This window comes from Salmo trutta, chromosome 23 (assembly GCF_901001165.1).
Source record: "Salmo trutta chromosome 23, fSalTru1.1, whole genome shotgun sequence".
NCBI lineage: Eukaryota > Metazoa > Chordata > Actinopteri > Salmoniformes > Salmonidae > Salmo > Salmo trutta.
This window is the reverse complement of record NC_042979.1, coordinates 25,114,998-25,142,553: the sequence shown is the minus strand read 5'-3', so window position 1 is coordinate 25,142,553 and position 27,556 is coordinate 25,114,998. Positions and strand designations below refer to the sequence as shown.

At 42.9% G+C, this 27,556-nt stretch overlaps 3 protein-coding genes across 6 annotated transcripts in view; 2 read left to right on the top strand and 1 right to left on the bottom strand.

The window, feature by feature from the left end:
• niban2a (niban apoptosis regulator 2a) overlaps positions 1-8,895 on the top strand; it is a 49,380-nt gene extending 40,485 nt beyond the window's left edge. Inside the window, exons 8-14 of the mRNA XM_029709601.1 lie at positions 1,170-1,332; positions 4,433-4,620; positions 4,835-4,990; positions 5,256-5,375; positions 5,698-5,805; positions 5,971-6,082; positions 6,422-8,895. Of these exons, the coding sequence (XP_029565461.1) occupies positions 1,170-1,332; positions 4,433-4,620; positions 4,835-4,990; positions 5,256-5,375; positions 5,698-5,805; positions 5,971-6,082; positions 6,422-7,224 (1,650 nt within the window). The 3' untranslated portion in view covers positions 7,225-8,895. The remainder of the gene's footprint in view (positions 1-1,169; positions 1,333-4,432; positions 4,621-4,834; positions 4,991-5,255; positions 5,376-5,697; positions 5,806-5,970; positions 6,083-6,421) is intronic.
• A 145-nt stretch (positions 8,896-9,040) lies between these two features.
• Positions 9,041-18,739, bottom strand: LOC115159663 (probable low affinity copper uptake protein 2). Of its 3 annotated transcripts, none has more exons than XM_029709605.1 (4): positions 18,657-18,739; positions 13,977-14,043; positions 11,610-11,823; positions 9,041-10,214 (listed from the first exon to the last, which is right to left on the bottom strand). In XM_029709605.1, exons 2-4 carry the CDS (start codon positions 14,041-14,043, stop codon positions 10,049-10,051), a joined length of 447 nt encoding a protein of 148 aa, XP_029565465.1. In that variant the 5' UTR covers positions 18,657-18,739; the 3' UTR covers positions 9,041-10,048. The 3 variants fall into 3 exon arrangements, with proteins under 3 accessions (XP_029565465.1, XP_029565464.1, XP_029565463.1); XM_029709604.1 differs by lacking the exon at positions 18,657-18,739 and adding an exon at positions 17,031-17,482; XM_029709603.1 differs by lacking the exon at positions 18,657-18,739 and adding an exon at positions 16,085-16,577.
• Positions 17,581-27,556, top strand: part of LOC115159661 (ER degradation-enhancing alpha-mannosidase-like protein 3) — a 32,361-nt gene continuing 22,385 nt past the window's right edge. Inside the window, exons 1-12 of one of the 2 annotated variants that reach the window (XM_029709600.1) lie at positions 17,581-18,774; positions 18,963-19,008; positions 19,746-19,846; positions 20,550-20,589; positions 20,916-21,028; positions 21,252-21,405; positions 21,652-21,786; positions 21,883-21,988; positions 26,363-26,460; positions 26,802-26,927; positions 27,283-27,366; positions 27,454-27,537. In XM_029709600.1, the coding sequence (XP_029565460.1) occupies positions 18,632-18,774; positions 18,963-19,008; positions 19,746-19,846; positions 20,550-20,589; positions 20,916-21,028; positions 21,252-21,405; positions 21,652-21,786; positions 21,883-21,988; positions 26,363-26,460; positions 26,802-26,927; positions 27,283-27,366; positions 27,454-27,537 (1,230 nt within the window). In that variant the 5' untranslated portion in view covers positions 17,581-18,631. The remainder of the gene's footprint in view (positions 18,775-18,962; positions 19,009-19,745; positions 19,847-20,549; positions 20,590-20,915; positions 21,029-21,251; positions 21,406-21,651; positions 21,787-21,882; positions 21,989-26,362; positions 26,461-26,801; positions 26,928-27,282; positions 27,367-27,453; positions 27,538-27,556) is intronic. The other variant, XM_029709599.1, reaches the window with a different exon arrangement.

The following is a 27,556-nucleotide window of genomic DNA, read 5'->3' as shown; positions in this document are numbered from 1 at the left end:
AGACTTACAGAAATCTCTGGAACATGCTAGTATCTCTGTTGACGAGTCCATGATACGTAAATCACTAAACAAGAATGGTGTTCATGGGAGGACACCATGGAAGAAGCCACTGCTGTCCAAATAAAACATTGCTGCACATCAGAAGTTTGCAAAAGTGCACGTGGATGTTCCACAGCACTACTGGCAAAATGTTCTGTGGACAGATGAAACTACAGTTGAGTTGTTTGAAAGGAACACACAACACTATGTGTGGAGAAAAAATGGCACAACAAAAACATCTAAACCTCATCCCAACTGTAAAGTATGGTGGAGGGACCATCATGGTTTGGGCTGCTTTGCTGCCTCAGGGCCTGGACAGCTTGCTATCATCGACGGAAAAATGACTTCCCAAGTTTATCAATACATTTTGCAGGAGAATGTAAGGCTATCTGTCCACCAATTGAAGCTCAACAGAAGTTGGGTGATGCAACAGGACAACGACCCAAAACACAGAAGTAAATCAACAACAGAATGGCTTCAACAGAAGAAAATACACCTTCACCTACTGACCTCATCATGATTTGAGATGCTGGTGCATGACCTCAAGATAGCGGTTCACACCAGATATCCCAAGAATATTGCTGAATTTAAACAGTTTTGTAAAGAGGAATGGTCCAAAATTCCTTCTGACCGTTGTGCAGGTCTGATCCACAACTACAGAAAACGTTTGGTTGAGGTCATTTCTGCCAAAGGAGGGTCAACCTGTTATTAAATCCAAGGGTTCCCATACTTTTTCCACCCTGCACTGTGAGTGTTTACACTGTGTTCAATAAAGATATGAAAACGTATAATTGTTTGTGTGTTCGTTTAAGCAGACTGTGTTTGTCTATTGTTGTGACATAGATGAAAATTAGATCAAATGTAATGACCAATTTATGTAGAAATCCAGGTATTTCCAAAGGGTTCACCTTTTCTTGCCACTGTATGGTTCAGCTAATGTTATGGGCCCTGGTCAAATGGTCCCCATCCCAAATGGCACCCTAAATAGTGCATTACATTTGACATGCCTACATAGTGCACTAGTTATGGGGCACAGTCAAAAGTAGTGCACTATGTAGGGAATAGGGTGCCATTTGGAACGCTGCGGGTGTGTTCAAGATCTCTCTCTCTCTCTCTCTCCCCCTCTACAGATCTCTGAGGCGGTGTATAAGCAGGTGTTGTCTCAGACCCAGGCTCAGTATGAGGCTTTAGTCCAGACCTGTGAGGTTGAGATATCCCGTCTAGACGCAGTGTTACGCACAGACATGGACCAGATAATCACCTCCAAGGAACATGTCAGCGGCAAGATCCGCGGTGAGAGACATACACACACGGCACCCATAGAAAACACTCCTTACTGATATGTCGACTTCATCCAAATCGGGACTAAAAGAGATCCTAATCAAATCACGCTGTATTAGTTCTATCAACAATTGTACTTCTGCAGTCTTAGCCTCTGTAATGTCCATTGTTAGAGTGCCTACCGGTTGTCATTTCAAGTGGTTTTGGTTTGGTGAGTGCAGAGCTAAGGGCTTATTGGCACAGTAAAGCAGTAAGACCAGTTACTGGCTACATCCCAAATGGCACCCTATTCTCTACATAGTGTACTACTTTTGACCAGAGCCTTATGGGCTCTGGTCAAAAGTAGTGCACTATATAGGGAATAGGGTGGCATTTGGGATGCGCCCATTGAGTAACACTACAGTATTAGACTATGGCATCATGTTACTGGTGAATTTCTATGGACAATTGCCACCAGAGGGATCCTGTACTGTAACTGACCCTCCCTTTCCCTCTCACATTTCAAACTTCTACTCTGTTTCTTTACTCTCCCACTTTCTCTCTCTCATCCATTACTTCTATCTCTCTCTTTCTTTACCTTATCTTAGCTCTCTCTCTCTCATGCTCTTATCTGCCTGCCTGCATGCTTGTTTTAACCCTAAAGCAGCTTTCACTATTTTATTCTAGCACCGTCACCATTCCACCTAAAAAGAAAAAGGGCACTTTTTTCTCTCTTTCTTGTGTTTTGTTTCCCATGGAGCCAATGTTGAAGGACTGCATTCCTTAGATGTTACTGGAGTCCAATGTTCACTTTATACCACTGGTACACTTAAGACCGGGCTCATGGCTCACAGGTCCACTATGTGATGGAGGAGCGGCATCTATTGAGGAACTTTAAATGTCTTTGAACTTTCGATTTGGTTTAACGTTGGACCAGAGCAAACTAACCAGAGCTAGCTAACAGGCTTGTGTGTGTAGAGCAGCACTAAAATTAAAAACACGTCTTACCTTTTTGTAGTTCATAAATCCAATGTGAAACGTGATAACTATGGTATCCTTAACTAGCATTGAAAAAAGTTCATACATTCTTTTAAACATCTCTCCCTAATTTCTGAATCATGCTTGTAACGTTGTCAGGAGGCTACAGAAATCTATGTAACGTTGTCAGGAGGCTACAGTAACATATGTAACGTTGTCAGGAGGCTACAGTAATCTATGTAACGTTGTCAGTAGGCTACAGTAATCTATGTAACGTTGTCAGGAGGCTACAGTAACCTATGTAACGTTGTCAGGAGGCTACAGTAACCTATGTAACGTTGTCAGGAGGCTACAGTAACCTATGTAACGTTGTTAGGAGGCTACAGTAACCTATGTAACGTTGTTAGGAGGCTACAGTAACCTATGTAACGTTGTCAGGAGGCTACAGTAATCTATGTAACGTTGTCAGTAGGCTACAGTAATCTATGTAACGTTGTCAGGAGGCTACAGTAACCTATGTAACGTTGTCAGGAGGCTACAGTAACCTATGTAACGTTGTCAGGAGGCTACAGTAATCTATGTAATGTTGTCAGGAGGCTACAGTAATCTATGTAACGTTGTCAGGAGGCTACAGTAACCTATGTAACGTTGTCAGGAGGCTACAGTAACCTATGTAACGTTGTTAGGAGGCTACAGTAACCTATATAACGTTGTCAGGAGGCTACAGTAACCTATGTAACGTTGTTAGGAGGCTACAGTAACCTATATAACGTTGTCAGGAGGCTACAGTAACCTATGTAACGTTGTCAGGAGGCTACAGTAATCTATGTAACGTTGTCAGGAGGCTACAGTAACCTATGTAACGTTGTCAGGAGGCTACAGTAATCTATGTAACGTTGTCAGGAGGCTACAGTAATCTATGTAACGTTGTCAGGAGGCTACAGTAACCTATGTAACGTTGTCAGGAGGCTACAGTAATCTATGTAACGTTGTCAGGAGGCTACAGTAATCTATGTAACGTTGTCAGGAGGCTACAGTAACCTATGTAATGTTGTCAGGAGGCTACAGTAATCTATGTAACGTTGTCAGGAGGCTACAGTAACCTATGTAACGTTGTCAGGAGGCTACAGTAATCTATGTAACGTTGTCAGGAGGCTACAGTAATCTATGTAATGTTGTCAGGAGGCTACAGTAACCTATGCTTCAGTGTGGAGGGGCAGGTAACCTACACACACACACACACACACACACACACACACACACACACACACACACACACACACAGTAGCAAAGTAGCAAAGATATCCAGCTGGCAGGCAGACGCTGGAATAAGTTTCTGAGTGACGGAGTGAGGGCTTTGCATAGGCGCTTTGTTAGGATTTTTGTGGGACTGGAAACAAAATGCTCGGAATGTAAAATAACGTTATTAACCGGTTTCCACGTTTATAAAATAACGGCTTTGTTCCGGAACAGTACAGATCACTTTAGTTTTCTGTTCAAGTTCTGTTCCTCAAATAATGTCATTATTTTTTGTGTTCTGTTCCCTGAACCTGTTCCCACCCTTGCTTTCCCCCTGACTTTTCAGTCTGATGCCTTTGGGTAAGCCGAGACAAGGCTTTGTGGAATCTAGCTCCAACTTGAAATTATGAAACGCCAACCTTTGTTTGTCCTCTGTAGTTGCATGCCTTTCTTTGTTTGCTGAAATACATACTTTTACAATAAATGTTAATCAAATACCGCCACTGACTTTTTCCTTGTTGAGATTCAATTGCCACATGCGCATTTGTGCTGAGTTGAAATCTTAGAGCAACACCATTGAGCAAACAGTTGGTGGTTGTATTTGATTAACGTTTATTAGAAAAGTATGGTTTCAGCAAACAGAGGCACGTAATTACAAAGGTGGCCATTTCGTAATTTGTATTTTTTTAAGTATTGACCTTGGGCGAATCGATGCAGTTAGAGCTAGATTCCACAAAGCCTGGTCTCGGATCCACTCCATTGGTGAAATTCATCAGAAACTTCCTTCACCATGGAGTGGAGTTTAGGCTGCTAGGTAATGCTCTGGGTAATACTGTGGTCTGGAAGTGTGGGTGTTTACTGTCTACTGACCACCATGGTGACTAACAATACGCCTCCATGTCTCCCCACTCTGTAGCTCTGGTGTTGCCCAGGGCAGAGCAGCTCCTGCGGGGCAGCGTCCAGCCCTTCCTCAGCTCCATCCTGGAGGCCCTGATGGAGCCCACTAGCCGAGGCTTTTCCGAGGTCCGAGACGTCTTCTTCAGAGAGCTGGTGGAGGTCAGCAAGAACACGCTCAATGGAGGGGGCAAGGACAAACTCGGGGAGGTGAGTGGACCACCGGACTGGACACACAAGAGGGGTTCGCAGGGACCCTGGGGGATTGTCTTTGGTGCCAAGTCCTCATCCCTGTCTGTCTTTAACCCCCACTCTTTCTCTCGCTCCCCTACCCTTTCTCTCTCTACCTACCCCCACCTCTTTCTCATTCGCTCCCTCTGTCTCTCCTTCTTTCCCCTCATCCCTTTCACCATCACTCTCTCAGCACATGGAGAAGATCTCTATGCTGGCGTTCCACCCGGTGAAGATGCAGAGCTGCTATGAGAAGGTGGAGCAGCTGAATCTGGAGGGACTGCAGCAGAGGTTTGATGTGTCAAGCCCCTCCGTGTTCATCCAAAGGGCTCAAATCCTCATGAGAGAGGTGAGACCTTAACCCACAAATCCCACCACCTAGTAGGCATAGTGGGCATGGATGTGCCCTGCCACACCAGACTACCAAAACTGTAGTTTTTAGTTTTGTAGTTGTGAAGTAGTAAATACGAGTTGGATGCATTCACGTGTTTTGAACATGTTGAGAAACGCTAATTGGCTATAAAAGTACAGCTGTCATGAGCTATGTTAGATCAGTAGGAATGTACCCCCCCCCCCCCCAATGTATCATTTATGTCCTCTCTCCTCTGTAACAGCAAATGGACAATGCTGTGTACACGTTTGAGCATCTGCTCCACCAGAGTCTGGAGGGAAAGGTCCAGGGAGGAGAGGACCTGTGTAAGACCATCCACTGCTGTCAAGACAGAGTGCTTAAGGTTCGTTAGTTAGACTGAGGGTGGATTACGATGAAGGCGAATGACTGGATTGATTGATTGATTGAATGGATTAATTGATTGATTTAAGAATAGATTGGCCCTCAATACGGTTGCAAAATTCCAGTTACTTTCCAAAAATTCCAAGGTTTTCCTGAAATTCTGGTTGGAGGGTTCCAGATTTCCCACCTGATACCGGGAATATTCCAATCGGGAGGCCAGAAAACCTGGGAATTTGGGAAGGTTTATGGAATTTTGCAACCCTTGCCATCACGGATCAAAGAGTCTAAGGTCTTGTGTCTTTATCCCTCTCTGTCCCTGTCAGAAATATGACTATGACAGTAGCACGGTGCGTAAGAAGTTCTTCAGAGAAGCCGTGCTACAGATCATCATCCCCTACATGCTGAAGCAGCTCTCTCCCTCCTTCCATCTGGTGAGGCTCACTGAATATAGTAATACCCCTCAGACTCTAGCCACCCGTATGGAACCCTATAACCTCTGGTCAAGAGTAGTGCACTATATAGGGACTGGGGTGCCACTTGGGACGTTGCCTATGTTGAGTGCATTCGTCTATAACCTCTCATCTCCTACCTCTCAGGACCTCCCTCGCTTCCAGGAGCTGATCTTTGAGGACTTCTCCCAGTTCATCCTGGTGGAGAACGTGTTTGAGGAGGTGGTGCTGCAGTCTGTCACCAAGGACATCATGATGGGTGAGTGGTGGGCATGCATGGAGACACTGGCCTGTCATAGATAATTGGAGAGTCCTTCTAGGCCCATATTCACAAATCATCTCAGAGTACTGAACAAGATTATATGGTCATCTTAGATCAGCAGATCCAGCAGTGCTATTCTGAGGTGATTGGTGATATGGCCCTGATGTAAATGTGATACAAATTAACTGTTAACATGGTAGTGCTTCTACACCTGCATTGCTTGCTGTTTGGGGTTTTAGGCTGGGTTTCTGTACAGCACTTTGAGATATCAGCTGATGTAAGAAGGGCTATATAAATACATTTGATTTGATTTAGTGATTCAATGTTTGCCTACAGCTGTGAAAGAGGCGGCAGTCCAGAAGAAACACAACCTGTACAGAGACAGCATGATCCTAACCAACAGCGACCCCAACCTCCACCTGCTGGGGGAGAACCCCTCGGTAGACTGGGCCACCCAATACAGGGGTGGGAATGAGGAGCCTGAAGGGGCCCTGGGAGGAGGCGGCCAGTCCAGCAGGAGGCGTAGGCAAGTGGTCTCCATGATCCAGCTGGACGAGATGGGTCCACTGCCCTACGAGTCATGCCTGGAGGTGCCGGGGGTGGACTTCATCCCCGAGGAGGGAGAGATGGAGGAGGTGGAGGTTAAAGCTCAGGAGCCCAAGGAGCAAGAGACCCCCACGGAACCAGACCCCCCCAAGGAGCCTGATTCTTCAGACAGCGTGCAGGAGATCCGTTACCACAGCAAACCGGTGGTAGAGATGATGGTCTCAGCTTCAGAGGAGGACTTAGCTGTTCTCACCAATGGGACAGGGACGCTGGAGGATTGGAAGGAGGAGGAGGTGACACTCATCACCACCGTGGTGGAGGAGATGCACAGGAAGTCACCACAGTGGATGAGCGCCCCACAGGAAGTGAACGAGCAGCTGGTAGAAACAGGAAGTCCAGACCAGGAAGCTGAGGGGGGGCTTCAGGAAAAGGGGGAGGCAGCTATTGAAGGCAAGGGGGAGGAAGACGAGGCGGCCATCAAGAACGCCATACAGGAAATAGAGATAGCGGTACAGGAAGAGGATGGAGAGAGGATAACTGAGTGTGCCGTAGACTCTGACTCTGAGCCGGGAGACACTGCACTTCACGAGTGAGACCGGGGAGGACTTCACTGGGAAAACAGCAGAGGGCGAGACAGAAATTGTATATAAGATTTTAAATGGTAGGACAAGGGAGCAAAAACGTTTCATTTTAGTCTGTGTTAACTGATAATTCCTGACCCCTCAGCATTGTTTTTCTGGTTTATATTCCGTACAGTCACATCTACAACAGTGGCCTATTTAACTGTGACTTCCAACCTCATCTGGAGTCATGTTTGTTCAAGTTTAATTTCTCTTCATTTTACATTTTATTCGTCAAGCTTTTGTGTGTGACACTGAACCCCAGGTATCTGCTGCATTATCTTTAGATTGTGTGGTCACTAAGGAGTAAGGAATTTAAATAATTTAAGTCAGAATTGGATAAGGGATGTGGGGAGAATTGTGGATGCAGAAGATACACATTACACTACAGAGGCCTATCTGCAAGGGCCCTAAGGATATGTACAGAGATGCATGACATAGATAGTTATAACTCTATGGTTCATGGGCAGTCACACACCCACTGGTCATTGCATGTCCTTTTATTCAGCAGTAGGGGGCACTGTAGGCAGGCAGTTGACGCAAACAGTCTGGCATGTCATCCTACTGTAATGGACATTGTTGTGTATAACATATCATTATAGAGATGTAGCTGTCATTGTATTCAGGGTCTGGGAACACTGCTTTTTAACATGTTTTTACATTGACTTAGCAACTTGTATAAAACCAGTCAGACATTTTGAATAAGTGTATGTTGAGCCTCCTTTTCAACCATTATTGTTTTATTTTCACAAGTGGCCTTATTGTTTCAACACTATCTTTTTACAGTGCATGACTTCAGCATGAAATGGCACTTGCTTACTGACTTATTTTCTATGTATGTTGGTCCAACCCTTTAGTGTGAGGGGAGCTGCTCAAATGGTAGCAGTCACTACAGTCGTATTATAGATGCTAGAGGTCCCATGTCGGCTACAGTGCTACTGAAATGCCACCGTCATAATTATGCTTACAGTTGTTACTAAAGGGACTTTCTCTGCTGATAACTTTTGACTGTGACGCATCAGCAGAATCTCATTGAGAGAGAATGCTCAGTCTGCATGTGGGAGGTCTGGATGACTGACGGCAGGCTATGTACCTTGTCATGAAGAGGCCTCTGTGTCAGTCTCTTCTGGCCAAACAAAGGGAATCATGGGAAAATAACCAAGTAATTTCCCCCACTCTTTTAAATGAGGGAAATCAAATGTATTATTTTCTAAACTATCAATGCTATGTTTATGGACACTGTATATTTGAGGCACATTGTTCTTAAATCAGGCTTAATCAGTTTGTAGCCTTGAGGAAAATATTTCCATGTAACTCCATGACTTAAAGGGTTACTTAGTTCACTCAAAGTGCCTCTGTTTCCTTCTTCTTATTTATGACAAATACTGTGTGGTGCTCAATGCACCAGCCATATTCTTTATTTTATATGTAAAGCTCCATGCAAGATCTTTTTATTGATTGTGTTTAGCTATATGTATGACTGGGTATAGTTGTATGGATAAATAAGTTGATTTTATGGTTTTCCTATTGATCATCTGTATCTCTAGACTAAAATGCATTTTCAAATCAATTAGATCATATTTGATTTACAGAATTCTTAGTTGGTGGTATTTTTATAATTAGAATAAAATGGCACAACAGTAAGCACATGTCTACATGGGTATTTCTCAATAGTAGTCCGTTATCTACTTTCAGTTGACTTTATAGATCAATTGGGCATAAAAAAAAGTATTGCATTCATTCATGTTTTTAAACTAGGCTACTGGATAATTCAACAGAAAATAGCTAATTAAAATGAAAATATTAATCTGTTTATTGGATATAAAAGGCACTAAAATGGTTGGTTTCACTATGGTGGCTCTCTTGCAAATGATTAAAAAACACAACATGACCCAGATTCTGTTATCCTCCGTATTTCAGAGCAATAGAACAATCTGTTACCCAATGAGCCTGACATGCAGTATCTATGGAGTTTCCAATACTCCATCACATGCTTCTGTGCTGTCAAGGTGGCAATTCCTCAATGTTGTCTTGTGACTAGAGTGCTGGCTGGAAGTCTGATCTTGGAGTGAAATGGTAGAATGACAAACCTTAGGTCAGGGTTGTCCAACCCTCTTCCTGGGGATCTACAGTCCTGTGGGTTTTCAGTCCAACCCTAATTTAAACACACCTGATTCTACTAATTAGCTGCTCAACAAGACCTTAACTAGCTGAATCAGATATCCTAAATTAGGGTTGGACTGAAAACCTACAGGACAGTAGATCTCCAGGAAGAGGGTTGGGCAGCCCTGCCTTAAGTCAAGTAACCACAGGTTGACACCATTGAACTCGAGCCCTGTAGCTACTCACGGGCCCTGGTAAAAATGATGACTGTGGATGTGTAGTACATAGTACAGGGTAACAGTTGCCTTGCTTGAACACAAAATGTAAAACTTAATGAAACTTTGATAAAAAGGTACCTTGGGTGTGCTTGATCACTCATCTACCATGCTGTACTCTGTGTACATCTGTGTCACTATATGGAAGTCTCCATCTTGCTTTTTACGTAAGATCATGTATAAGTAGGGAAGAAATACTGGAACAACCTTCCACTTCAGGTAACTTGATAAGCGACACAGTCACTTAGCAAGCTGATGCACTTGTTGCGCATCAGTGCACAACAGAGTCAGAATGACAAACACCATGGGAGTTTCTACGATATGCTCTTCAGATCAAATCTTTGACCAACAGGTATGGGATATCTAGTCCCTGTAGATCTATAGTCCAGGAAAAGGACTCTTTCGATTCTGCTGTTTGATCAGATTTGACCCAGTAGAGGGAACCATATGAAGTATCCCAGGACAGAGCCCAAGATGACCCCCAGGAAGATCCAGGTGTTGTAGGACATGACACACAGCATCAGTATGTAGCCCAGAGTCACCTGCAGGATGTGCATGGCTGTCTGGATACCATGGAGACGCCATCTGGTGGAGAGGAGACAGAAGAGTAATATACTCCAAATCGGTATTCAGGTCATAAGAAGGAATTTCCCCTTGACCACCACCACCAACAAATTGGGGAAAACATTGACCCCCACTGTAAAAGAGCCAACTGTCAAAGTTGTTATACAGAAATAACAAAACATGCCAAAAAGCTTGTGTTGTTCAATGTACATGTAATCAGATTAAAATAAAATCCCGACCTACAGGTTGCAATGCTTCCATGTAGGGAAATGTAGCCTGCTAGAAGAGCCCTGTTGCTTCGGGATATTCAGTGGGAAATGTGGGGACCCGGTGTCCAAGTAGGCTACACATAGCTATGTGTGTGGAAAAACATTTCGTCACAGGTAAGACATTAACTTATTTAAACTAACTCCACTCACTACTTGTAGCTGTGTAGACCGTTTGTTTGTGTTGTTCTTGGCTAGCGTAATGTTTCGGTTGGTAGCTAGCTAGCACTCTTGTGGCTGCTAGCGCCGTCATGAAAAGGGGCATGAGGGAAGTTCTAACATTACGTTTTTCTAAGTAGTGAGAATGTGCGGGAGCAGGCAATGTTTTGCTGAGCCAATGGGATAACCTAGGTAACCACAGGTTGTTTTCCACACAGGCGGACAGGGCCACAACAGTCTATCTAATACCAACTGGGACTACTGCAGTACTCTCTCTGGCGTCATTATATAGAGGTGCACAGTTCAGGTTCTCATGGGTCTAATTATCAGCTGTTATTTATTCATAATTTATCAGTGCATTATGTAGGCATGGGAAACCAGGTGCATGTCTAACTTGTGTGAATCAATCAAATGTATTTATAAAGCCCTTTTTACATCAGCCTAAAACCCCAAACAGCAAGCAATGCAGATGTAGAAGCATGGTGGCTAGGAAAAACTCCCTAGAAAGGAAGGAACTTAGGAAGAAACCTAGAGAGGAACCAGGCTCTGAGGGGTGGCCAGTCCTCTTCTGGCTGTTCCATAGCCGCAGACACAACAGTTTAAACTGAAGCAGCAGCACGACCAGGTGGACTGGAGACAGCAAGGAGTCATCAGGCCAGTTAGTCCTGAGACATGGTCCCAGGGCTCAGGTCCTCCGGGAGGGGAAGGAGTGAAATGGCTAGCTAGTTAGCGGTGGGTTCTTTTCAATCAGTGATCTCACTCGCTCTGAGTCCTTGAAGTAGTGGAGCAATTAGTAACGATGTTTTGTGGGTGACTGTTGTCTGTGTTCTGAGGGTCCCTGGTTCGAGCCCAAGTTGGGGCAAGGAGATGGACAGAAGCAATACTGTTACACATGCGCACTCTTGCCAATTTGTGAAGCAGTAGATTAAAGCCAGCATCTCTGGAACATGTTAATTACAGAGAAGTACATGGGTTCCTGTGTGAATCCTACCTGTTCATGGGGGAGGGAGTGGGAGCAGCCTGTTCCGTGGGGGCCAGAGAAGACTCTGACAGGCTGTCTGAGGAGTGGAGGGGAGGGGGCAAGGTCAGTGGGAAGGTTGGCTGAGTGGGCTGCTCTAAGGGCTTTCCCAGCCGGACCTTCCACACCTTCAGCAGCTCGTAGAACACTGTCAACAGGAGGACCACGAACACAGACAGCACCATCCCTGCAAACACATTGACAACAGAGCTTATCATGGCTGAAAGCAATAATGTTCAACAGAGACCACAGCTCGGTCTGGAACTATACAGTTGAAGTTTACATACAATTTAGCCAAATACATTTAAACTCAGTTTTTCACAATTCCTTACATTTAATCCTGGTAAAAAATTCCCTGTTTTAGGTCAGTTAGGATCACCACTTTATTTTAAGAATGTGAAATGTCAGAATAATAGTAGAGAGAATTATCTATTTCAGCTTTTATTTCTTTCATCACATTCCCAGTGAGTCACAAGTTTACATACACTCAATTAGTCTTTGGTAGCATTGCCTTTAAATTGTTTAACTTGGGTCAAACGTTTTGGGTAGCCTTCCACAATAAGTTGGGGGAATTTTGGCCCATTCCTCCAGACAGAGCTGGTGTAATGGAGTCAGGTTTGTAGGCCTCCTTGCTCGCACACGCTTTTTCAGTTCTACCTACAAATTTGGGGCACATTTTCTATAGGGTTGAGGTCAGGGCGTTGTGATGGCCACTCCAATACCTTGACTTTGTTTTGCTTAAGCCATTTTGCCACAACTTTGGAAGTATGCTTGGGGTCATTGTCCATTTGGAAGACCGATTTGCGACCAAGCTTTAACTTCCTGACTGATGTCTTGAGATGTTGCTTCAATATATCCACATCATTTTCCTGCTTCATGATGCCATCGATTTTGTTAAGTGCACCAGTCCTTCCTGCAGCAAAGCACCCCCACAACATGATGCTGCCAGCCCCGTGCTTCACGGTTGGGATGGTGTTCTTCAACTTGCAAGCCTCCCCCTTTTTCCTCCAAACATAATGATGGTAATTATTGACAAACAGTTCTATTTTTGTATCACCAGACCAGTGGACATTTCTCGAAAAAGTACAATCTTTGTCCCCATGTGCAGTTGCAAATCGTAGTCTGGCTTTTTTTATGGCGGTTTTGGAGCAGTGTCTTCTTCCTTGCTGAGTGGCCTTTCAGGTTATGTCGATATAGAACTCGTTTTACTGTGGATAAAGATAGTTTTGTACCTGTTTCCTCCAGCATCTTCACAAGGTCCTTTGCTGTTGTTCTGGGATTGATTTGCACTTTTCGCACCAAAGTACGTTCATCTCTAGGAGACAGAACGTGTCTCCTTCTTGAGCGGTATGGCAGCTGCGTGGTCCCATGGTGTTTATACTGGAGTACTATTGTTTGTACCGATGAAAGTGGTACCTTCAGGCATTTGGAAATTGCTCCCAAGGATGAACCAGACATGTGGAGGTCTACAATTTTTTTTCTAAGGTCGTGGCTGATTTCTTTTGATTTTCCCATGATGTCAAGCAAAGAGACACTGAGTTTGAAGGTAGGCCTTGAAATACATCCACAGGTACACCACCAATTGACTCAAATTATGTCAATTAGCCTTTCTGAAGCTTCTAAAGCCATGACATCCTTTTCTGGAATTTTACAAGCTGTTTAAAGGCACAGTCAACTTAGTGTATGTAATCTTCTGACCCACTGGAATTGTGATACAGTGAATTATAAAAGTGAAATAATCTGTCTGTTAAAAATTGTTGGAAAAGTTACTTGTGTCATGCACAAAGTAGAGGTCCTAACCAACTTGCCCAAACTATAGTTTGTTAACAATAAATTTGTGGAGTGGTTGAAAAACGAGTTTTGACTATAACCTAAGTGTATGTAAACCTCCGACTTCAACTGTACATAGTACTGTACAGACTACAACAGTGACCTAATCTAAGAATGTAAGAAATCAGTACATCCATCACTTGGGGCCCTATTGAAACAGATCTAAAATATCTCATTTGCAAGAAGTTAATTTGTTGTACCTGAAACACTATGCAGGATGAAGGGGGTAAACTGTGTATTCACAACACAATGAGGTCACCCTTTCAAAAAAAGATTGCCGTTTTGAAACTGTAGTAAAAGTGCAGTAACTGCAGTCGATTGTCGTATTTTGGACGCAGTAAGTACAGAATATACTGCAAAACTACTGCAGTAAAAATTACTTTTTGGGATGCAGTATTTGCAGCATACTGCAGTTATACTGCACTTTGACTGCCAGACAAACAGGTTGTGAAATATATGATTTACTCTGTAGATTCTCCTGAGGGCACAGGCCTGTCAATGTTAGCCTACCTGCGGGTCCGTGCACATCCCAGAAGTCAAACAGCAGCGTCACTCTACTCCCTGCCTCGAAGGTCATCTGTATGAGAAAAGAAAGCCATATAACTACAATAAAGAACAACAATATACTGCAAGGCAGCAGACCAGATCTGGGACCTGTGCAGCAAATCCATAACCAATGAACAGTGGTTACATCAACAAATGTCAAATATATAAAATGTACAAAATATTTTTTGTTTTGTCAGGTAGATAATGACAACACAGGAATGTGCTTTGTTGGTGTTACCCAAACTCTGCCAGACAGATGCAGTCCTGTTTAATATGTCACCTGTCCAATAGTCCTCCATTGGAATGCCTGATCATAGGAGCTGATACAGATAAAGAATGTACTGTATGTGAGGCCATGATGTGGACTTCATTATTATACCACGTGAAAGCAATTAGCTGTAGCTCTGGTAAGAGGAAATCAAACTCATTCTCTCCTTACATTTTGGGGAAGTATACAAAAGTTGGGCCCGGTTTCCTGATAGATAGATCTGGAATTTAGGTTTACGAGTGGTTTTGATGCATCTTTCTTTCCTACAACGGCCTAAGATGTAACATGCATTTCCCAACACACCAAGCAGAGACAACGTTTGTTAAGTTCATCGTAGAGGCATGTGTCGATACTGATAGGATCGAAAGAGCGGAAGCACTGCTCTCGGATCAGCGTTCTCCCTTTTAAATCTTACCTTAACATTCAAATTATTCCACAATAGTGACAACGAATCATTTCCCAGAGAGATATCAAATATTGAGGCGGCATATTCTAATGCATATCCTATAATAATGCACAAAATCTTTTGGGCTCCCAAGTGGCGCAGTAGTCTAAGGCACTGCATCTCAGTGTTAGAGGCGTCACTACAGACCCTGGTTCGATTCCAAGCTGTATAACAACCCGCCGTGATTGAGAGTCCCATAAGGTAGTGCACAATTGGCCCAGCGAAGTCCGGGTTAGGGTTTGGCCGGGGTAGGTCGTCATTGTAAATAAGAATTTGTTCTTAACTGACTTGCCTAGTTCAAATGTTATAATAATAATAATAATAAAACTAAATCAAGATTTGGCACATCATTCTGCACGTTACACATCATGAAATATATTGAGGCAAAACATTTGCCTAAAGACAAAAACTTACAAATAGCTAAATAAAACTATTGAAATATATGTTGTCATTGAAATATATAGGTCTATGTAGCCTATACTGTATTTATATTTTAATACAGTTCTCGGTTTTATATCCTTTGTTATGCAAAGAAAATTGCAATTTTGTATTTTTAGTTTCTAGGCAGGTTTCCATTGACCCAGGTTTATTTGACATAAATAAATTGGGACATGTGTAATGGAAATGACAGAGTCTACAGCAGAAATGTTCTAAAGATCAACATTTTTATCCATTCGACAGGGGTGTATTTTTCTTTTGTCAAACTGCAAGTTTCACCATGGCACGAACCGTGGGGATATATTGGCACATAATTATTAGAAAGTGGCAAATATTTGCTGGCTTTTGCGGGCTACCTGAACCATGAAACCGATAGGTGGGAGGTCATTACAGGCTGTCGCCAATATATTAATGCGCAATTTGCCTGAATGTGTAATGGAAACACTTTTTATTCGACACAGCAGGTTTTGTGAAAATGTTTTTTTTTTGTTTAGGTGTGACGTCACTACACCCAGCTGTTTTTATCTACAACATAGTTAAATGTAAACGCATCCTAGCAGGCAATTATCGCATCAATTTTCCATGCAAACTTTCTTAATGTCGACAAGAAACCCCTGGACAAGTGAATGGAAACATACTGTATCTAGTGTCACAGAAAGACAGAACAATCTTGATTCTGTGTTTAGCGGAGATCTGTGTATGTGACACAGAAAGGCAAAAAAGCATCTAACGATGTAGCGGTTTACGAGTTGACTGGTTTGAGGCAATCGTTAAATAACCAGCGTTTTCAAGAGAAACTTTAGTAACAATGGTTAACGATGCTCTTACTTAGGTTCCAACGATGAACGTAGCCTTAAAATACTTTTGGGGAAACGGCCCCGTACAATCTCAAAACCTTTCCTTACCTGCCCCTCAACCTACCTTTGTCAGGTTTTGCATTTTAAAAAAAGGGTGTCTGTCTTCCAATCTAATCCAATAGACCAAATCATTTGTGGCAATTAATGACAGCGTCCACAGGATATTCGGTTCTCTCGTGACTCGCTATTGAAACAAGCATGCCATGACTATGAAGACGGTATATTCTGAATCGGGTGGATGGAGAATAATCCAGACCTCAATTTATTGTATTTTTTAATCAATACGATTTCTGATTTCAATATTCGATAGTTCTTACACAAAGTGTGCCATGACTAATGATATATTCTGAATCGGGGAGGATGGACAAAAATCCACAGCTTTTTTGTTTTTGAAATGTAGTAAATTTTGTTATTCTGTCTTTAAATCTTCAATCACTCGGGTGGATGGAGAATAATCCACAGCTTCATTCATTCACAAAGCATGCCATGAAAATTATATTTTCTTAAATCGGAGGAGGATGGACTCTAACTTTTCCAAGCACTGTTCATGATACAAACTGTTCACACCCCTCTTGTTGGTGGAGAGAATTTTGCAAATTTAGAACCTTCTTTTCTGCAATTCTACACATCTTGTCACAGGGTGCAAAGAACATTTTGCAGTTTTAAAGCAAATTTTATGGCAATTCTATACATTTTGCCATGTCTAATGTGTATTCATGTTATATTTGAGTGACTACAATATTACAACAATATCTATGGGCACATTTTTTTATTAAAAAACGTTAGCTGACATGGGCTAGTATAAATAGCTCTCCAAGGTATGCAATGACGAACATGACAAGAGGAACTGATGATGCACTACCAAATTTCGAAATTGCACCTTGTGCATTCTACTATTACAACTTTCAAGAGTAAATTTAAAGCCGGGCTGAGCTCCTTTAAAAAAGCTGTATTTTAGGGGGGATAAATCAAAGGCAACACATAGAATGCTATGCGAAGAAACTACTTACAGACATGATTGATCAACTTGAGCAGACAAATAAGAATTTTATGGGGGAATCCTCAGGTCCTTCGACTCCCCATCACAGAAGACAGCGAACTGCAGACATTTTTTTTTTGCAATAATTTAGCTGCGTTCCACTTATACTTGTTTTGATCGCAGGGCTGTAGGCTACCATCAACAGCATGAGCCCGCCCCCATGCGACGTTAAAATATCGCAAGGGCAGATGGTAAATGGAGTCTCGTGGCCATTATACAATTACGTGCTGGAGGCAACTATGCGTATGCAGTATCTGTATATACACTACATTTCAGGTATAATCAAGTAATAATGCATATATAAAAAAAATAGGTACATTGCAGTGTTGTTTTAAAAGACTGGAGGAATTCATGTTTCTTCAAGTTAAAAAGTACGGATCGGATACATTGTAATCCAATATTATGCCCATAACTAGTAAGAATGTAACTTTAAAAAACAATATCACTCGCCATTTTAACGTGATACAAATGTAATAATGTTTTCATTTTACTTCCGCCGCCTTAACCAATAGAATCAAGAGGCACTCTCAGTCTCCAGCTTGTCAAGGGTTGTTGAGTAGCTAGCTAGTAAAGTAACGTTTGCTAGCTAATGAAGCACCAAAGAAACTGAGCACAGTCTAATTTCCGAAAATAGTTTTCTCGCTGGGGTTTCATCGACGGTTTGGTTGAAATACCCTTTTCGGGTCGGGAGACCCGGCGTTGTTCGTGAGACTGGGACTGACACGGAAGAATAGGGATATTTGTGTTGCAATACGAAAGAAGACACATCACCACCGGCGTTCAGTCTTGTTTGTTAATTAGCTAGCTAACTAGCTGCTAGCAAGCAAGTTAACCTAATGGAGATCCTCCCTGTCCTTTGGAGTATACGTCTGATTATAGACTCGGAAATCACACTAGTAGTGAACACGAGGAGCTTCGTGTGTGATTCGAAGTATATAGACATAGCTACTAGCTAGCTAGCAAGTTGGCTAGGTACACGTCTACTGTACAGATGTCAACTGGTTCACTTGTTAAGCCAGCTAGCTAATTAATTATCCTGAGCTGCCAGGGGTAACATGCCTTGTCATTGTGTACATATCAAGTAACCTGTTAGTTGTTGACAGTTGCTATCCCTTACGAAATAAGGTTGCAGTATAACTCCAGTTAAAGTGCTATATAACTGCAGTATTCTGCAAATACTGTGTCCCCCCCCCAAAATGTTTTAACTGCAGTGATTTTGCAGTGTAACTACTGTTACAGTGCAGTACACTGCAGTTAATCTGCAGTTACTGCGTCCAAAATACCACAGTCTACTGCAGTTACTGCACGTTTACTGCTGTTTCAAAACTGCAATCTTTTTTTGTAAGGTATGGGTTAATGTGACATTGTTGTCAATTAGCCATTTTGACAACTAGCTTGACAGTTAAACCCATCAACTGTAGTGGAGACAGCCAGTTATCAACTTTATGAACTCTTGGTGCTTGTCCATGAGGCCACACTATGAAGAGGAAATGCATTGGATTATTTGATATTTCTGGGGCGTCATTGAGGTCACAGGAACACCTACTTCTGTACAGACCTGTCAAAGATTAAATGGGAGAAAAACTGTTTTGCTCACCACAGGGTTCTCCTGGCATTTCCATGATGCTGAGAGCCCTACTCCTCACAAGCCTTCTTAGCTGGGCCAATGGCCGAGAAGGTTTGACCATGTTACCTGAAGAAAAGACCAAAATCAGGTGAGATAACAACCGTGTATGATCACACACTCCAGTATTACCCAATGCCCACCTCTACTGAGTGGCAAAGTCCATACTATAAAGATGAAGGGACTAAATCAATAAACACACCATCACTATCTATCCGTCCACATGTCTGTTAGAAATGACTTGGTTATGTTGATTTTGTATATTTATTTCTGTTACAGGGACCAGATTGTTGAGATGTTTGATCATGCCTATGGCAGCTATATGGTAAGTCGGTGTCTGACCACATAATTGCCACTTTCAACTATACTGGGCAAAGTTGGATGTTTCAACGCGTAGCTATTGTTGTCCATCTGTATTACTGACCATGTCGCAGGCCAGGGCATGCTGCTGTTTACGGTTTCATTGTTGTTGATGTTAGGGCTGTGATAATACCAGTATTGCAATATTTTTTTCATGGCAAAATGAAAACACGAAGCAGAGAACTTTTTGGTCCTTTTAATGTTATGTTAAATATTGTGTGCTAGAGCTTGGAAAATATATAAATGTGACTCTGGATGACATCATAATGATGTTTGTTTCCAACATTATGGCTGTTTTCCTGAAGAAGTCAAATCCGCTTGGTATTTAGTTTCCTTGCCACAATACTAACAAATATCGCAATACTGGTATCGTCCCGGCCCTAGTTGATATTATGTTACTGCTCAAACAGCCTCTCTAACATGACTGTGTGCCATACACTCAGCCTATACTTCTAAGTTCAAACCAGTGGAGGCTGCTGAGGGGAGGACGGCTCATAATAATGGCTGGTATGGAATCAATGGAATGGTATCAAATGTGGTTTCCATTGGTTGATACCGTTCCATTGACTGCATTCAAGCCATTACTATGAGCCGTCCTCCCCTCAGCAGCCTCTGCTGGTTCAAACATTTAAACAAAAGTTCCTCCTATTGCGTATGTGTACTGTACCCTGACTGTAGCCCCGTGCCCTGATTCTGCCACAGAAATATGCGTACCCAGCGGACGAGCTGATGCCTCTGAGCTGCAGGGGGAGGGTGCGTGGCCTGGAGCCCAACAGAGGAGACATTGATGACTCTCTAGGGAAGTGAGTATAACTGCACGGAAAGCCTCCTCACAGCCTCCTGTGGTTTCTCTGAGTTTAGCCTTTGTGGTGATTTTAGCTGTTTATCGGCTTACTTTTGTACTCAAAGGGGTCTCTTGATGTATAGAGAGAGACAGCCACTCAGCCAACTCAGTCTCACAATGGATTCATGATGTGTCTGTTATGTCACCCCCTGCACTGATGGAGGGATGGGGGCTAGGTAGAGAAAGATGTCCCATGTTTTTCAATATGTAATTTTCATAGGAAAAGTAAATTAATTGATGTGTGTTGTGAAATCATGTGGGGAAAATCTAGCCTATATTATGAAAATACAAGGAAGGAACACATCTCTGAATGGAATCCGACCTCGCTCTGATTCTTCCTTAAGACCTTGTATAGCACACTTAACCTGGAAACACAATAGACGATGAGGCTACATGGTGAAGCTGACATGGCGCATGATCCATTTCCTCTGCTGTGCACTGCAGTATGCCATCTTCCTGACCTGGGTCATATTTATTAAGCACCAAATGGAAGAAAATTACTGAAACTGTTGCAAAACATTTGCTATGGTGTGCTCTGATTCAGAGGGGTTGGGTTAAATGCTGAAGACACATTTCAAAGGTACATTTTGAATGCATTCAGTTGTACAACTGACTAGGTATCCCCCTTTCCTTAATGAATATAGCCCTGTTTTCTCTCTTAGGTTCTCCCTCACACTGGTCGACACCCTGGATACTTTAGTGGTGAGTGTCTTATCCTGTCTGTCTGGTTGTAAGTTTTTGAGTCAGCTATAGGAACACAAATGTCTATAGAGAAATCAAGGAGCAAATGGGATCCATTGTTCCAACAACCCCTCAGAGCCACACACATACAGTCAATGGCAGTATATATTAAATGGATAGTCCTTCTTTCTTACGGTTCTGGAAACCTTAGCAAAAAATCATTGAAATGTAGTAACTCACAGCAATTATTCAAATAGCTGTGTTTTTATGCAAGTCTTTTTTTGCCTAAGTATTGAAACACTTATTTATTCTGTCTATTCCACTATTAACGCATTTGTCTTGTCCAGGTGTTGAACAAGCTGGATGAATTTGAGGATGCAGTTAGGAGGACTTTGAGGGATGTTAGGCTGGACAATGATGTGGTGGTGTCTGTGTTTGAGACCAACATCCGAGTCCTGGGGTATGAACCTATACAATGCATTGTCTCACTACTACACAGATCACCAATATTGTGTACGATACTGGTTCAAATGTCTTATTGACTTTATGATAAAATAACTATATGACTTCATAATATAGGGCTGTCAGTATTTTTATGGGAAATGGGAAATTGTCTGGGCATTGCCACATGCTCACCACACGATCATCTTGCTCACCACATCATCATCTTGCTCTCCCTACAGAGGCTTGTTGGGGGCGCATGTGATGGCTGACATGCTCCGTCAGCGGGGGGAGAGGATGCAGTGGTACAGAGATGAGCTGCTCCACATGGCCAAGGAGCTGGGCCACAGACTGCTGCCTGCTTTCAACACTACCAGTGGCCTTCCCTACCCCAGGGTAACACCTCACTCAGTCTCCACGCTTCTGGTTTTCTTGGGACCCCTGGGTGCAAAACCTTGTTTATCAGAACTTCCACAATGTCACATGAACAGAAAAGTACCAGATTCAGGTCTGAGCGGACTGTCCACTCGAATATGAATTGAGGATTAAAAGTGATTCAAGATAGTAATAAGACTACAAAGCTATCTGACAATATGCATGTAGTACATTCAATATACTTACTACTTGTCTGTTTGTTTCCAGGTAAACCTGAGGTATGGGGTCCTTAACCCCCTGTCACGCACAGGCACTGAGTCGGACACCTGTACAGCCTGTGCAGGGACCATGATTCTGGAGTTTGCTGCTCTCAGTCGGCTGTCTGGGGAGGCTGTGTTCGAGGTACATTAGTAATTCCAGTAATAATCGATAGTGTTGTTTTGTATTTATTGGCCAGTGTGTATGACAATAATATCCCTGTGTTTCTGTGTCCCACAGGAGCATGCTAGGAAAGCATTGGACGTCCTGTGGGAGAAGAGACAGAGAGGAAGTGACCTCGTGGGCACCGTCATCAATATCCACAATGGAGACTGGGTCCGCAGGGGTGAGCCAAAGTTCCACTGTCACACACTCAACAATGCAGAAAGTAGAGGTCGACCGATTTTAATTGGAATGGCCGATTTTAATTAGGGGCGATTTCAAGTTTTCATAACAATCGGTAATTGGCATTTTTGGACACCGATTATGGCCGATTAAATTGCACTCCACGAGGAGACTGCGAGTGCAGCAAGGAGCCAAGGTAAGGTGCTAGCTAGCATTAAACATATCTTATAAAAACAATCAATCTTAACATAATCACTAGTTAACTACACATGGTTGATGATATTACTAGTTTATCTAGCTTGTCCTGTGTTGAATATATTCGATTCGATGCCTGTTAATTTATCATTGAATCACAGCCTACTTCGCCAAACGGGTGATTTAACAAGCGGATTCGCGAAAAAAGCACTGTCGTTGCACCAATGTGTACCTAACCAAATCAAATTTTATTTGTCACATACACATGGTTAGCAGATGTTAATGCGAGTGTAGAGAAATGCTTGTGCTTCTAGTTCCGACCATGCAGTAATATCTAACCTAACAATTTCACAACAACTACCTTATACACACAAGTGTAAAGGAATGAATACAAATATGTACATAAAAATATATGAATGAGTGATGGCTGAACGGCATAGGCAAGATGCAGTAGATGGTATAGAGTACAGTATATACATATGAGATGAGTAATGTAGGGTATGTAAACATTATATAAAGTGGCATTGTTTAAAGTGGCTAGTGATACATTAATTACATTTTTCCATTATTAAAGTGGCTAGAGTTGAGTCAGTATGTTGGCAGCAGCCACTCAATGTTAGTGATGGCTGTTTAACAGTCTGATGGCCTTGAGATAGAAGCTGTTTTTCAGTCTCTCGGTCCCCGCTTTGATGCACCTGTACTGACCTCGCCTTCTGGATGATAGTGGGGTGAACAGGCAGTGGCTCGGGTGGTTGTCCTTGATGATCTTTTTGGCCTTCCTGTGACATCGGGTGGTGTAGGTGTCCTGGAGGGAAGGTAGTTTGCACCCGGTGATGCGTTGTGCAGACCTCACTACCCTCTGGAGAGCCTTACGGTTATGGGCGGAGCAGCTGCCGTACCAGGCGGTGATACAGCCCGACAGTATGCTCTCGATTGTGCATCTGTAAAAGTTTGTGTGTTTTTGGTGACAAGCCAAATTTCTTCAGCTGCTTCTTCACCACGCTGTCTGTGTGGGTGGACCATTTCAGTTTGTCCGTGATGTGTATGCCGAGGAACTTAACTTTCCACCCTCTCCACTACTGTCCCGTCAATGTAGATGGGGGGCTGCTCCCTCTGCTGTTTCCTGAAGTCCACAATCATCTCCTTTATTTTGTTGACATTGAGTGTGAGGTTATTTTCCTGACACCACACTCCGAGGGCCCTCACCTCCTCCCTGTAGGCCGTCTCGTCGTTGTTGGTAATCAAGCCTACCACTGTAGTGTCGTCTGCAAACTTGATTATTGAGTTGGAGGCGTGCATGGCCACGCAGTCGTGGGTGAACAGGGAGTACAGGAGAGGGCTGAGAACGCACCCTTGTGGGGACCCAGTGTTGACGATCAGCGGGGTGGAGATGTTGTTACCTACCCTCACCACCTGGGGGCGGTCCGTCAGGAAGTCTAGGACCCAGTTGCACAGGGCGGGGTCGAGACCCAGGGTCTCGAGCTTAATGACGAGTTTGGGGGGTACTATGGTGTTAAATGCTGAGCTGTAATCGATGAACAGCATTCTTACATGGGTATTCCTCTTGTCCAGATGGGTTAGGGCAGTGTGCAGTGTGATGGCAATTGCGTCATCAGTGGACCTATTGGGGCGGTAAGCAAATTGGAGTGGGTCTAGGGTGTCAGGTAGGGTGGAGGTGATATGGTCCTTGACTAGTCTCTCAAAGCACTTCATGATGACGGAAGTGAGTGCTACAGGGCGATAGTCATTTAGCTCAGTTACCTTAGCTTTCTTGGGAACAGGAACAATGTTGGCCCTCTTGAAGCATGTGGGGACAGCAGACTGGGATAAGGATTGATTGAATATGTCCGTAAACACACCAGCCAGCTGGTCTGCGCATGCTCTGAGGACGCGGCCGGGGATGCCGTCTGGGCCTGCAGCCTTGCGAGGGTTAACACGTTTAAATGTTTTACTCACATTGGCTGCAGTGAAGGAGAGCCCGCAGGTTTTGGTAGCGGGCCTTGTCAGTGGCACTGTATTGTCATCAAAATGAGCAAAGAAGTTGTTTAGTCTGTCTGGGAGCAAGACATCGTGGTCTGCGACGGGGCTGGTTTTTCTTTTGTAGTCCGTGATTGACTGTAGACCCTGCCACATACCTCTCGTGTCTGAGCCTTTGAATTGCGACTCCACTTTGTCTCTATACTGACGCTTAGCTAGTTTGTTTGCCTTGCGGAGGGAATATCTATACTGTTTGTGTTCGGTCATGTTTCCGGCCACCTTGCCCTGATTTAAATGCAATGGTTCGCACTTTCAGTTTTGCGCGAATGCTGCCATCAATCCACGGTTTCTGTTTTAATAGACGCTGTGGGTACAACATCACCGATGCATTTGCTAATAAACTCGCTCACCGAATCGGCGTATTCATCAATGTTGTTGTTCGACGTTATGCGGAACATATCCCAGTCCACGTGATCGAAGCAATCTTGAAGTGTGGAATCCGATTGGTCGGACCAGCGTTGAACAGACCTGAGCGTGGGTGCTTCCTGTTTTAGTCTCTGTCTATAGGCTGGGAGCAACAAAATGGAGTCGTGGTCAGCTTTTCCGAAAGCCTTTCTTAACATCAATACACAAGTGTGTGTATATATATTTTAACCTGCATATTTAGTTAATATTGCCTGCTAACATGAATTTCTTTTAACTAGGGAAATTGTGTCACTTCACTTGCATTCTGTACAACAGAGTCAGGGTATATGCAGCAGTTTGGGCCGCCTGGCTCGTTGCGAACTGTGTGAAGACTATTTCTTCCATACAAAGACAGCCAACTACGCCAAACGGAGGATGATTTAACGAAAGCTAATTTGCAAAAAAAGCACAATCGTTGCACAAATGTAGCTAACCATAAACATCAATGCCTTTCTTAAAATTAATACACAGAAGTATATTTTTGAAAACCTGCATATTTAGTTAAAAGAAATTCATGTTAGCAGGCAATATTAAACTTGGGAACTTGTGTCACTTCTCTTGCGTTCATTGCACGCAGAGTCAGGGTATATGCAACAGTTTGGGCCGCCTGGCTCATTGCGAACTAATTTGCCATAATTTTACGTAATTATGACATAACATTGAAGGTTGTGCAATGTAACAGCAATATTTAGACTTATGGATGCCACCCGTTAGATAAAATACGGAACGGTTCCGTATTTCACTGAAAGAATAAACGTTTTGTTTTCGAATTGATAGTTTCCGGATTTGACCATATAAATGACCTAAGGCTCGTATTTCTGTGTGTTGTTATATTATAATTAAGTCTATGATTTGATAGAGCAGTCTGACTGAGCGGTGGTAGGCACCAGCAGGCTCGTAAGCATTCATTCAAACAGCACTTTACTGCGTTTGCCAGCAGCTCTTCGCAATGAAGCATTGCGCTGTTTATGACTCCAAGCCTATCAACTCCCAAGATTAGGCTGGCAATACTAAATTACATATTAGAACATCCAATAGTCAAAGCTATATGAAATACAAATGGTATAGAGAGAAATAGTCCTATAATAACTACAACCTAAAACATCTTACCTGGGAATATTGAAGACTCATGTTAAAAGGAAGCACCAGCTTTCATATGTTCTCATGTTCTGAGCAAGGAACTTAAACGTTAGCTTTTTTACATGGAACATATTGCACTTTTACTTTCTTCTCCAACACTTTGTTTTTGCATTATTTCAACAAAATTGAACATGTTTCATTATTTATTTGAGGCTAAATTGATTTTATTGATCTATTATATTAAGTTAAAATAAGTGTTCATTGTTCATTCAGTATTGTTGTAATTGTCATTATGTTATTTATATTTATTTATAAATCGGCATCGGCTTTTTTGGTCCTCCAATAATCGGTATCGGCGTTGAAAAATCATAATCAGTCAACGTCTAGCAGAAAGCACACACTCGCCCTCACCTTCACACATAGTCAACCACTCTCTCATTTAAAGTCAAAATTTAGCAGTAGGAACAAACATTTTATCACCTCGCATCATGTGATGACGCATCGTCCCACTCAGTTCCTTTATATACCGTTTAGTCACTTCCAATACTACTAGTTTGGTTTTGAATACGTGTCTCTGCCTGTTTGTTATTTACATTAGCTCAGTCAGATCCTATATTAACAGTATCTCCCCCCTCTCCCTTCCTCTGTGTATCTTCAGACAGTGGTGTGGGTGCTGGCATTGACTCCTACTATGAGTACCTAATGAAGGCCTACATTCTATTGGGAGACAACGTTTACCTGGAGAGGTTCAACACTGTGAGACTCTACTGTACTATCACCAGCTGCAGATATATTGCAATGTATTGCTCTATGCTTGTAGATAACATTCCAAATTCTCAGACACCATTTACATTTGACATTAAAATACTACCTGCATCCAGATTGCAGAACCAGACAACAAAAAATACATGTTCATATCAAATGCTCTGAGTTCAGATTAACTGTGGTCAGATAGTAATCTGATAAAACAAGATGTACATTAGTATGACGTGTAAACGGGGTCTCAGTCACATCACTGATCTAACCCCCCATATCAAAACACATCATGCATAATGTAGGTATCTTTAGTGACCCCTGCTGTCTGTTGTCTCCTACAGCATTACAACGCTATCATGAAGTACATCAGCCAGCCTCCGCTGCTGCTCAACGTGCACATGCACAACCCCACTGTGAGCGTCCGCAGCTGGATGGACTCCCTACTCGCCTTCTTCCCCGGCCTGCAGGTGAGTCCCATAACACAGCCTCTATCATCGCCACTTGTCAGGGTTATGGTTAGCCCCCCTGCCTCTAATAATATGACATAGGTTACATCCCAAATGGCATCCTATTCCCTATACAGTGCACTACTTTTTTTCTATGGGCCCATATTTGGAATGCAAGTATGACATAAGTGAACAATGAGACCCTCTGTTTGTATCATAACATCATCATGACCACATCTCTTTCCACTACAGCAAAATGGCGTTCTCTGGTTTTTAGGTTGAGTTTCTATAGTTTTCAAGTGGGTTGTATGATCAAGTATATGCTGAAAGGGAATCGTTCATAGTAAAGACTGCCTTATCAACCTCTTCACTATAGGTTTTGAGAGGAGACCTGAAACCAGCCATAGAGACCCATGAAATGCTCTACCAGGTCACCAAGCAACACAAGTTTCTCCCTGAGGTCAGAAAAAGTGGCATTTGAAATTTGAGTCGAGGATAATATCTGCTCTCAGCTCTGCTTGACTGCGGGGTATTCCTCACGTTGCAGGCTTTCACCACGGAGTTCAGAGTTCATTGGGGTCAACACCCTCTGAGGCCAGAGTTTGCAGAAAGCACCTACTACCTCTACAAGGTAATGCTGTTCCCACTGT